At 35.1% G+C, this 12,749-nt stretch overlaps 1 protein-coding gene across 1 annotated transcript; it reads left to right on the top strand.

The window, feature by feature from the left end:
• Positions 1–6,244: 6,244 nt before the first annotated feature.
• On the top strand, positions 6,245–11,556 carry m17 (IL-6 subfamily cytokine M17). Its single transcript, XM_030149844.1, has 4 exons — positions 6,245–6,250; positions 7,506–7,561; positions 7,912–8,060; positions 10,675–11,556. The coding sequence occupies exons 2-4, from the start codon at positions 7,507–7,509 to the stop codon at positions 11,137–11,139; spliced, it is 669 nt and encodes a 222-aa protein (XP_030005704.1). The 5' UTR covers positions 6,245–6,250; position 7,506; the 3' UTR covers positions 11,140–11,556.
• Positions 11,557–12,749: the final 1,193 nt, after the last annotated feature.

Here is a 12,749-nt window from a genome sequence, read left to right as displayed (position 1 = left end):
TTTATAGTATATTGTGATAGTATTTTACTGGTTCTGACCCACTTTAGACTGAATTGACCTAAAATCATTAGAACATTCTTCATCATTCATATCTTCAGTGTCATTTTCTCATTTCACACATTCATCCCAGGTCCTGGACTGGACCCTTTGGTGGGCCAGTTTTAGCCCCCAGGCCACATGTTTGAGATCTGTGACTGAAAAACATGAAGAGTACACTATGATAATCTGACACCACTGTAAACTCTACATTACTGTATAACAGACCTGTCAGACTAATGTTAGTTCAGGTTCCACAGTCAGACTAATCTGATCTAAAGGTGATCAGACCAGTACAATATTATAAATGATAGAATCAGAACTGATCAATGTCAACTACATAGGTTTCTTTGTGTTTTTGACTGAAAAAAGTCAAATTCTGTAATGAAAATGTTTAAATCTATGAACTGTACTGGAACATTACATGAACAAATATGAACAAACTGGAAATTGTGAAGAAAAATAAGTGTAAATTTAACAATATTACAACTGAGTTTATCATTTCTACATGTTCATTCTAACATACAGATACAGTGGGTCTACAAATACACACAACATTTAAGAACAAACTGAATATTGGTACAAGTAAACAGACTTCTATGAAGACATTTCAGGTTATTCACATTTTTGTAAAAGGACAGTCTGTAAATGTAAACATTTTTGTGTAATTTTACTTTTTTCACTCTAAAACAGAGAAAAATTTGCTTTTTTCATTCTTTAGAGTTTATTCTGATAGTATTTTACTGGTTCTGACCCACTTTAGATTGAAATGACCTAAAATCATTAGAACATTCTTCATCGTTCATATCTTCAGTGTCATTTGTGCATTTACACATTCATCCCAGGTCCTGGACTGGACCCTTTGGTGGGCCAGTTTTAGCCCCCAAGCCACATGTTTGAGATCTGTGACTGAAAAACATGAAGAGTACACTGTGACGTTCCAAACATCACTGAACCCAGATCTGTTAAACTCATGTTAGTTCAGGTTTTGCATTCAGACTAATCTGATCTACTGTCAAATAAGAACATAAAAATATAGAAATAATGTCAACTCCAAACTTCCCTCTGTGTTTTAGAGTGAAAAAAGTAAAATTACATGATAAAAATATTCACATCTATAAACTATCCTTTAAAACAATGTCAAATTTCTTAAGAAAAATAAGTGTAATTTTAACACAATTATGTCTCTGTGTTCATTGTATCGTACAGATCCAGTGGATCTACAAACACACACAACATTTAATAAGAGTCTGAATATTGGAACAATTACACTGAAGATATTTCAGGTTGTTCATATTTTTGCAGCTTATTCATGTTTTTTGTGAAATGATAGTTTGTTTTAATATAAATACAGTAAAATTACATAAATATGTTTACATTTACAAACATTTACAAACAGAAAAATATGGACTAGTGAGTATTTATAGGTTATTATGGTCAGATTTTACTGGTTCTGACCCACTTTAGATTGAATTGGTCTGAATGTGGAACCTGAACTAAAATGATCATTAATATCTTCAATATAATTTGTGTATTTCACACTTTCATCCCATGGGCCAGACTGGACCCTTTGGCGGGCTGGATTTGGACCTGGACCAGACTGGACCCTTTGGTGGTCTGGACTTGGCCCCTGGTCCACATGTGTGACCCCCCTGCTGTGGTGTTATCAGTAAACTGTATTTAGTCTGAAGTGTTTAAGCCGGCTGTGGGCCTCAGGCAGGAACATGTGAAAGTTTCACTTCCTTTTTAGTTTGATGGGCTTTGGATTCAGCAGATGATCCTAAATGACCCACACAAACATGACCACAGATCAGCTGGGACACACATACTCATCTCATGCAATGCTCTTGTATGTCACACCAGTTCTTATGTTGTTCAGTTTAGTTTAGTTTAGTTTAGTTTAGTTTAGTTTAGTTTAGTTTAGTTTAGTTTAGTTTAGTTTAGTTTGCTTTAGTTTAGTTTAGTTTAGTTTAGTTTGCTTTAGTTTAGTTTAGTTTAGTTTAGTTTAGTTAGTTTGCTTTAGTTTAGTTTAGTTTAGTTTAGTTTAGTTTGCTTTAGTTTAGTTTAGTTTAGTTTAGTTTAGTTTAGTTTGCTTTAGTTGAGTTGAATGTCCTTCACCTCCATCCACCAACTAGACCAGGACTGTCCAACCCTGGTCCTCCACATCAGTGGCGGCTGCTCATCTTTCAGACGTGGAAGCTCATTGTCAGCTTACATAAAAAAAAAGTCAAGTTATTTAAACATAAATTCGTCCCTCCGTTCCTTTTTAAGAAAATGGTCAGTGACCTTATTGTACCAACTAAACAAGAAAACATTGAAATTATGTTAAATTGAAACAAGGAAGTACAATGAGTGTGTTTTATTCACAGTGCAAGAAATGAACAAGTCATTTCGTAGTGGTTTCTGTGTCGATTTCACAGCAGAATGTGCGATGTTATTAAACTGAACTGTGTCAGTGAAGGAGTAGATCTGAAAATAGCTGTCGATCAAATGGGATTCAGCCTTTCGACTGATCAGTACGAGACAACATCGTGGCATTTATCCAATTACCGTCCAGTTTTGAGGCAATGAAAAAAACTGTTCCACTCAGTCCCATTGAAGTGCATGGACGCTGAGCGTCTACGGACAAATGCACTGAACAGAGATCGAATGAGAAAACAGAGACACGGGAATGGAGGAGAAGTGAACAACATCGAGTCTGTTGATTTGTGATGAAGCTGATTCTGAACAAACTCATCTGTGAGATGAACGTGTTCTAACACATTTGCAGTCAATGAAATGTCAACACAATCGAACAGATTTAACCATTTAATTTTCATAATTTTAGGGGAAGCTGAGCTTCCCTTGCAGTCTGTGAGAAATTGCCTCTGCTCCAGATCCACTATCCAGCCCTGGTCCTCCAGGTCTACAGTCCTGCATGTGTTAGATGTTTCCTCTTCCAGTCCACCTGACGGTCCTTATCAGTCTTCTGCAGATGTTGATCATAGGTTGATCATTTGAATCAGGTGTTGGAAGAGGAAAACATCTAAAACATGTAGGACAGTAAATCTGGAGGTCCAGGGTTGGACCCCCCTGGACCAGACTCACTCTATAAACCAACCCTGGGGGCCTGGAGGAGGTTACCTTGGAGACATCTGGATCATTTTCTACCGCGAAGAGGGCTGACTGCCGTCTGGATTTGATCTGTGAACATGTGACTGTGTTTATGATGGAGTCATCTACGAAGAAGTTCACTGTGATTCAGACGCATAAACACAGACAGACGAATGGAGAGGAGATGATGAGGACATGAGTGGGGTTGAACACATGTGGACAAACATCTGGGATCAAAGGCAGACACACATTTAACCCTTAAACACCCAAACCTCCACCTTTAACCTGAACCATCTACTGATCTAAACTGTTTAATTCCTGTTGATCCACTAATCCTATCAATCCATGTCAATAATTGGTGTCAAATACAGTTCTTCATCCTTTCATGGTCATCAGATATGACCATAATGGAAGTTCAGAGGCTCCGTAGTTACCGTGGAAACACCGTCATCTTCTCCAACATTGATTCTCCAGTAAAACCCATGGAGTTGGATCAATGACAGTGGATGGACACACTGGGTTTATGTTCAGTTAATGACAGATTGGACTGAAAAAGACACAGTTTATTCAGTTTGATCTGTTTCTGATAGAATAACCATCAACTTTAATTTGAGCTTTAACGAACATCTGCATGATCAGTGAATTAAATATAGGAAATACAGGATTTACACTGATAGAAATGCTAAAAACACAGGATAATATTATAATAAATGGTGATAAATCACTTGAGAAAGGTTAAATAGAGAGAAAAATTCATTGTGGAACCAACACTAAAGTAGCTCTGGGTCTTTGAGGGTTAATGTTATTTGTGCACAATTTTACTAATAAATACTATGTGTGTGTGTGTGTGTGTGTGTGTGTGTGTGTCAAGGCCGTACAAACCAGTCTTGACACACAGTAAAATGACAGTGTGATGACGTAAAAGCACAGATTTTTGTTTTGTTGTATTTTTTTTTTTTTTTTTCTTTATGTGATGACACTGACTTTGGTTGAAGCAGACCCACCCTTTACGCATGTGAAAAAGTTATGGATTGAGAAACTCACTTCCTGTGATCCTGACAGCTTCCTCCACCAATAACCAAGTGATCGTCTACTTTAGGAGCGTCCAGAGGCAGAGCAATACAAACACTGCACCACTGTGACGCCATATGTTTGGACACTTAACATTCACATTATGCATCTGAAGAGACTGATCAAACACTTTTGATATCACTTTGGATCATTGTGCCTTCAAAACATTTTAACCAACTTCTATCTCAGTGGATGCACTGGAAAAAAATCTAAATCTGACCAAGTGTGTTTTTCTCATTTCTGGTCCAAATATCTCATCACACTTAAAATCAGACAGAATCACCTAAAGAGGAACTTTTCAGAGAGATGTAAGAACTGATTTATAGACAATAGATCTGGAAAATCGGATTTCAACAAATCTGAACAAGATCATTTTCACTTTTTTTTTTTTTTTGCTTGAATTAAGTAAAATAATAATAATAATAATAATAATAATAATAATAACAATAATAATAATAATAATAATAATAATAAATAATAATAATAATAATAAATAATAATAATAATAATAATAATAATAAAATAAATCTTGAATTAAGCAACAAAAAAAATCTTGAATTAAGTAAAAAAAAATAAATAAACAAAAAATATTGAATTTAACAAATTAAATCTTGAATTAAGGAAAAAATTCTTGAATTGAGCAAAAATCTTGAAGTAAGCTAAAAAAAAATAAATCTTGAATTAAGTAAAAAAAATAAATAAATCTTGAATTTAACAATTAAAATCTTGAATTAAGCAAAAAAAAATTCTTGAATTAAGCAAAACAAAAAAAATCTTGAAGTAAGCTAAAAAAAAAAAAAAAAACTTGAATTAAGCAAAAAAAAAATCTTGAATTAAGAAAAAAAAAATCTTGAATTTAACAAATAAAATCTTGATTTGAGGAAAAAATTTCTTGAATTAAGCAAAAAAAAATCTTGAATTAAGCAAAAATCTTAAGGAAAGTAAGAATCTTTAATTAAGCAAAAATCTTGAAGTAAGATAAAAAAAAATATCTTGAATTAAGCAAAAAAAAAAAAATCTTGAATTAAGCAAAAATCTTGAAGTAAGCTAAAAAAAAAAATCTTGAATTAAGCAAAAAAAATTCTTGAATTAAGCAAAAAAAAAAAATCTTGAGTTTAGCAAAAATTTTGAATTAAGCAAAAATCTTGAAATAAGCACACACAAAAAAATCTTGAATTATGCAAAAAATCTTGAATTAAGCAAAAAAAAAAATCTTGAATTAAGCAAAAAAAATATATCTTGAATTAAGTAAAAAAAAAAACCTTGAATGAAGCAAAAAATAAAAATCTCGAATTAAGCAAAATAAATAATAGATAGATAAATAAATAAATAAATCTTGAATTAAGCAAAGAAAGAAAGAAAGAAAGAAGAAAGAAAGAAAGAAAGAAGAAAGAAAGAAAAGAAAGAAAGAAAGAAAGAAAAAAAATCTGCTAATGGAACAAGTGAAAAGTATCTTGGTCAGATTTGTTGAAATCAGATTTTCCAGATCTGTTGTCTATAAATCAGTTTTTATACCTCACTAAAAAGTTCCTCTGTAGGTGATTCTGTCTGATTTTAAGTGTGATGAGATATTTGGACTAGAAATGAGACAAATACACTTGGTCAGATTTAGATTTTTCAAATGTGAGATAATCATACACTGCACAGTATCTGGTTCTTACCAGGATAAAAACAAACTTAGATTTCAAAGTCTTGGAAAGTAGACCTGGTTTTCAGAGTTCAGTTCTTATTTTCAGTCTTCATTCATCGTAGACAGGATTATTTCCAGTGACATTCTCTGCTGCGTGGACAGATCTTTGACTTGTTTTGTAGCTTTACCTCAGATTTAGTTTTTTATCTTCGCCAAGGAGGTTACGTTTTTGTCAGCGATGGTTTGTCTGTCTGTCTGTTAGCAAGATAACTCAAAAAGTAATGGACGGATTTGGATGAAAATTTAAGGAAATGTTAATACTGGCACAAGGAACAAATGATTAAATTTTGGTGGTGATCAGGAGTTGGGGGGGGCACGGGGGCCCACTGATCTGCCTTGGCGGAGGTCTGTGCTCTCCGAGTGCTTCTAGTTTTATCTTGTTTTTACAGTGTATACAAAAAAGATGAACTCACAGAACACACATAAACAAGAATAAACTATATGGAAACTAGAAAAGCACAGATCAGCCCCCCCCCCCCCCCCATCACCACCAAAATGTAATAATTTGTTCCTTGTGCCAGTATCAACATTTCCTGAAAATTTCATCAAAATCCATCCATAACTTTTTGAGTTATCTTGCTAACAAACAAACAAACAAACAAACAAAGAGACAGATAAACAAACAGACAGACAAACCCTGATGAAAACATCACCTCTGCTGTTCCTTTTTCAGAGGTAATGTGGTTAAATATATCAGCGCTTCTGTTTTTAATGCCTTTGACTGTAATAAAGGAAATGAATCAGTTGGTCTGCACCACAGTGGATGGACACACTGGGTTTATGTGTTGAGTTCATGACAAAGACACTGTTTATTCAGTTTGATCTGTTTCTGATATAATAACCATCAACTTTAATCTGAGCTTTAATGAACATCTACATAATCAGAGAATTAAATCTAAAAAAAAATACTGTATTTCTAGCGTAAAAACACAAAATTAAAAGGCTAATATTCTACTAAACTGGGTGTTTATGGGTTAATATTAGATGTTTAGTTTCCTGTCATTCTTCTGTTTTGTCGTCTGGGCTCAAACAGATACATTTACTCGTTTATTGCTGTTTTCTTGTGGTTCTGTGGTTGTGCATACTTCTAACTTCAGACATGCTTTCACCTTCTGTAGGGGGCAGTAAATAAGGCTGTGAGTCAAATGTGTCAAAGGTTCGTCTGTTCTCTGTCCTTCATGACATTCAAACACATGCATGACTTCAGCTCCTCAGCGTTAGAGTTCATTTATGCAAAAAAAAAAAAAAAAAAAAAAAAAAAAGTCAATTTATGCAGAAACCAGATGTAAACACTGGAGTAAAAGTGGTTTAAAGTCACTTCTACTACACTGTGTGGTCAGACTTTTACTTATAAGTTGGTCAAAGTGGGTACATGTCAGGTCACAGCTCAGACATGTAGGGGCATTACCCACCCTGAACAAGAAGAAGAAGAAGAAGAAGAAAGGTCTGAAAAAAAAAAAAAGGAGGAAATTCTGGGAAATCGGGTTGCCTCACAAAGTGCACGTCATTTCCTCCTGTGACAAATGTGTGGTTTCTGTCAGAAAAAAAAAAAAAAAGTTTTAAAAGAGTGTGATTATGACAAGTCTCTGCAATTGGCCTGTGGCTCTGAGTGGAGAATGAATTGCCATGTGAAGAGTATGTATTTTCAACTGTTTATGGACCCAGCAGCAGGTAAGGCTTCACCCCCTTTGGATTGTTGAACCTATTCTGAGTGTTTTTGGGGGTGTTTGTTCAGCTGTAGTGGGACGAACAGGTCAGATTTATATCCTTGGTGTGTTTTTTAGTCCTTTTCAAGACCTTGTTCATGTTTAGTTTGATATATGTACTATGGACGTGTTGGTTCTCGTCTGATTTCTTAATGAAAGTCTGTAACAGTGTGTGTCGTCTTCCTCTTCCCCCCCTGTCCGTCCACTGGGGGCTTTAAACTGACCCCCCCCCCCCCCCCCCCCCCCCCCCTCGTAGATGTGATGCAGCAGAACCTGAACTGAACTGAGTGCCTCCTTTCCTTCCTTCCTCCACAGCGTTCCTTTCCCTTCTGCTCGTTCTGGCTGTCGGTTCATGGACGAGCGTAGCGGCCGGCAGACCCCAGCTGTGTGGGAACTCTGTGCAACAGGCTCTGAAGCTGACCAGACTCATCCAGAAGGAATCTGTGGACATCATCAAAACATATGTGAGTCCACATGTTCAAAGTGCCGCGTTCAGGGCTTTACTCGGCCGTGACATTATTTATATATTATTGTGTTTTTATTGGACTGGTCCGGTTCAGATCAGATTGGACTGAATGTGGAACTGAACTAACATGACTTTGACAGACCTGTTCGATACACTTAGACATCCCAGTGCAGCTCATGTACTTTGTATTTATTTTGCTTGTAGGGAATTTTGTGTGTTTTATTTGATATATTATTGCTACTGTTATATAACTGACTATTGTTCTTTATGATGTGAACTGTTATTAATGTGACACTAAAACAGGGGTGTCAAACTCATTTTAGTTCAGGGGCCATACCCCCCCAGTATGATCTGAAGTGGGCCGGACCAGTAAATTAATAGCATAATAATATATAAATAATGCCAACTCCAAACATTTCAATGTGTTTTTTAGTGAAAAAAGTTAAATTACATTATGGAAATGTTTGCATCTGTAAACTGTCCTTTTAAAAATGTGAATAACATGAACAACCATGAAAAAACTGGAATTTATTAAGAAAAATAAGTGCAATTTTAACTCTATTCTGCCTCTGCTTATCATTTGTAAATGTGCATTACAACTCACAGATCACAATGGATCTGCAAAAGACACAAAATATTTTAGTAACTGGCGGAATATTGGTAATATTGCACTTACTTCTCTTAGGACATTTCTAGTTTTTCATATTTTTTGTGAAAGGCTAGTTTGTAAATTTACACATTTTCATTTAATTTCACTTTTTTTACACTAAAACAGAGGAAAATTTTGGAATTGTCATTATTTGTTGGTTTTTATGGTAGTATTTTACTGATCTGGCCCACTTGAGACTAAAGTAGGGCTTTATATGGGCCCTAAACTAAAAGGGTTTACTGTTAGTATCTTGAGTGCCATTTTTGCATTTCACAAATTCATCCTACGGGCAGGATTTGACCCTTTGGCGGGCCGGTTTTGGGCCCTGGGCCACATGTTTGACACCTGTGCACTAAAATAAGGAGGGAATTACACGCATACTCTTTAAACAAGCTTCTAATTCTGATATAACTCATCCAGAAGGAATTTGTGGACATCATCAAAACATATGTGAGTCCACACATTCAAAGTTCAGGGCTTTACTCGGCTGTGACATTATTTATATATTATTGTGTTTTTATTGGACTGGTCCGGCCCAGTTCAGATCATATTGGACTGAATGTGGAACTGAACGAACATGACTTTGACAGACCTGTTCTATACACTTAGACATCCCAGTGTAGCTCATATTCTTTTTATTTATTTTGCTTTAGGGAATTTTGTGTGTTTTATTTGATATATTATTGCTACTGTTACATAATTGACTCTATTGTTCTTTATGATGTGACACTAAAATAAGGAGGGAATTACACGTATACTCTTTAACCCTTTCATGCATAGTGGTCACTACAGTAGACAGCTATTCTACAGCTGTTCTCTTGTATATTCATGGATTTTGTTATTCTTTTTGTTTTTTTTTTTACACATATCTTTATTAACCCCTTCATGCACAAATTATAAGAACCTTCATCAAAATTTTTTCCTGAGTGTTTTTATTCCTCTTTAGGTGTGAAAAAAACAATGCGATTGAAAATTTTCTTCTGAAAAATAAATAAATAAATAAATAAATAAATAAATAAATAAATAAATAACAATAATTCAATTTTTTTTTAAAAATACATAAAAAATAATAATGAAAAAAAAAAAAATTCTTATGAACCTATTTTTCATGAAATTGCAAAAATGTCCGCTCAGCTGGACACCACGTTTAATTTTTGACGCACAGAAACATGTATTTACTGATAAATTGTGTGAAAACTATGGGGAGGGCTTGTGATTCTGGGGGTTTATACTCAGGAGAGATCTACATAATGTTACCAAGTCATGTCAGAAAAGACATGTAGTGTCTTAAAACTTTAATGTCCATATTTGGGTCCTATTTTTGAACCCAATATTTGATTATAAATTCATTAATTATGGGATGGATCAGAGCAGGAGGATAATTTTTTTTTTTTTTTTTATTTATCTGAGGTCATCATTAGGTTCATCCTGGGGGGAAATATGTCTACCTTTTATTATTGGGTCTAAAAAGATGGAGAAGTGACAGATACTAAAATAAACCCAGTTTCATGGAAAGACCCAAATATAAATGACTCTCCTAAAATCTTAAAGGGCTCATATTTGTCTAAACCCACTTTTATTAGTCTGTGGTTCATTGATTTGTGTTATTTGGACCCTAATAGTTCATACAGTTTGAAGACAAACTGTTTGTCAGATAAAACATTTTTATTTGATATATTATTGCTACTGTTATACAATTGACTATATTGTTCTTTATGATGTGAACTGTTATTAATGTGACACTAAAATAAGGAGGGAATTACACGTATACTCTTTAAAAAAGCTTCTAATTCTGATATAACTCATCTAGAAGGAATCTGTGGACATCATCAAAACATATGTGAGTCCACACGTTCAAAGTGCTGCGTTCAGGGCTTTACTCTGCAGTTTTTCACATGCTGACACGTTCAGTTTCTGTTTGTGGCTTAAAGATGTTTTCTGTTTCTTTTTGTTTTTTTTGTAGAAACTCTCTCAGGGGGACATGTCGGAGCTTCTATGTAAAGTGTCCGTTAATAACATCCCCGACCCCAACATCTCTGGTCTGGAGTCCTCTGAGCGGATCGTGAGCATCTACACACACCTGCAGGAGTTCTTCCCTCATTTCAGACGGGTGTACGAGCAGCAGACGGACCTGCAGCTGCCCTCCAGCCCTCTGCTGACGGACCTGGAGACCATCGACACCCGCAGCAGGTGGCTGGCCGTTCACATCAAGGACTTCTACCAAAGCCTCTTCCCAAACCTGCCCTTACCGGAGCCGGCGGGGGGGGCCACGTCACTGCCCCCGCCCCAGAACGTCTTCCAACAGAAGGTTTACGGCTGCGCGGTCCTGAAGACCTTCAAGGAGTTCCTGTCGAATGTGTCCAAAGAACTACGGACTCTAAAAAACAGCGTGTGCAGACGGAGGGTGCAGACCAACATGTTCTTCTAAGGCGGGCCTTAGACTGGAGTTTTCTACTAAATGCACTGATTCGTTATTAACCCTTTAACCCCCTGAGCCCTGACTCCAGCTCTGGGTCAGGGTCCGAGAAGCTGCTGTGAGTATGTGCTTGGGTTCCTTTTCTGCAGTGGTTTGGTTTGACTGTGTGTTTTAGGGTCAAAACAAGTGGAAAAACAGAAAAAAGACCAAAGGTTTGACAGGTTTGGGCTAAATAAGGCACTCAGAATGTACATTAAAAAGAGATTTAGGATGTTGAACATCAACTGTGAACTTGAACACACTGAACAACAACAAGGATTGGAATTTAAGCCCAGTAAGTTCAGTTTTGGGCTCTTTTTTTCTAAATCAGTCCAGCTGGTTTTGACACTGTTTAATTCCATAAAGCAGTTCCACAGTCAAAAAAAAGAATAAAATATGCAACAAAATGAACAAAAACAGCCAAAGTGATCAATAAAATCAGCAAAAATTAATAATAGACCAACAAAATATAAAGTAACATGAACAAAATAAGACACAAACTGAACAAAATTGAAGAAAAAAAACAAAACAAAACAAAATGTAGGAAAAATGAACAAAATAAGCAAATAAAAATATCAAATAACAAAAAAATATGCCAAAAAAAAAAAAAAAGAATAAAATAAACATTAAGGATTTGAATTTGGTCCCAGTAGTTTTAGTTTTGATTCTTTTTTTTCTAAATCAGTCCAGCTGCTTTTTGACACCTGTTTAATTCCATAAAGCAGTTCCACAGTCAAAAAAAAGAATAAAATATGCAGCAAAATAGACAAAAACAGCCAAAGCGATCAATAAAATGAAGACAAATTTCTAATAAAACAACAAAATATGAAAGTAGCATGAACAAAATAGGCCACAAACTGAACAAAATTGAAGTAAAAAATATAAAATGACAAACAAAATGTAGGAAAAATGAACAAAATAAGCAAATAAAAATATCAAATAACATGAAAAAATATGCCAAAAAAAAAAAAAAAGAAAAATAATAATAATAAGATAAGCAGTAAGGATTTGAATTTGGTCTCAGTAGTTTTAGTTGTGGTTCTCTTTTTCTAAATCAGTCCAGCTGTTTTTTGACACCTGTTTAACTCCATACCACAGTCAAATCTCAGTAAAAAGACTGTAAAAAAATAAATAAATAAAGGAAAATCACCACAACACTGGAAAAAAAACAGGAAACCAAAAAACCACAAGGAAAATGGTGTTAAAAAAAAAAAAAAAAGTCCAAACCGTCTATTTTTATACTGAGTCGGTCTCACTCACTGCTCTGTGTTTTGCCCCCCCCCCCCATTCCACAGGGGGTGTGGTGGTGAAGTGAGCATGCTCAGATGTCTATGGAAAGAACAAAGTCTGAATGCATATGAATATTGAAATAAATCCTCAGCACAGACACGTCAGGGGTTAAAGGGTTAAAGAGTCCAACATAAATGAGAGTAAAGGTGGCTGGTTCATCACATGTAATCAGTAATGGAGGCTATTTATGTTATGTTTATTTATTATTTATTTCCTTGTTTGTTTCTGATGAGAGGATGCTGTTGACTCTCTCTGTGCGTCGTATGTCTATTTAATATGTCTAATATATGTCA

This window comes from Sphaeramia orbicularis, chromosome 12 (assembly GCF_902148855.1).
Source record: "Sphaeramia orbicularis chromosome 12, fSphaOr1.1, whole genome shotgun sequence".
Taxonomy (NCBI): domain Eukaryota; kingdom Metazoa; phylum Chordata; class Actinopteri; order Kurtiformes; family Apogonidae; genus Sphaeramia; species Sphaeramia orbicularis.
The sequence above is the reverse complement of the archived record's forward strand: the minus strand, read 5'-3'. Positions and strand labels throughout refer to the sequence as shown.

Coding starts and splice junctions, on each gene's coding strand:
- m17 (XM_030149844.1), top strand. CDS start 7,507: ATGAATTGCCATGTGAAGAGTATGTATTTTCAACTGTTTATGGACCCA. Junction 7,562..7,911: donor GTTTATGGACCCAGCAGCAG/GTAAGGCTTCAC, acceptor CTTCCTCCACAG/CGTTCCTTTCCCTTCTGCTC. Junction 8,061..10,674: donor TGGACATCATCAAAACATAT/GTGAGTCCACAT, acceptor TTTTTTTTGTAG/AAACTCTCTCAGGGGGACAT.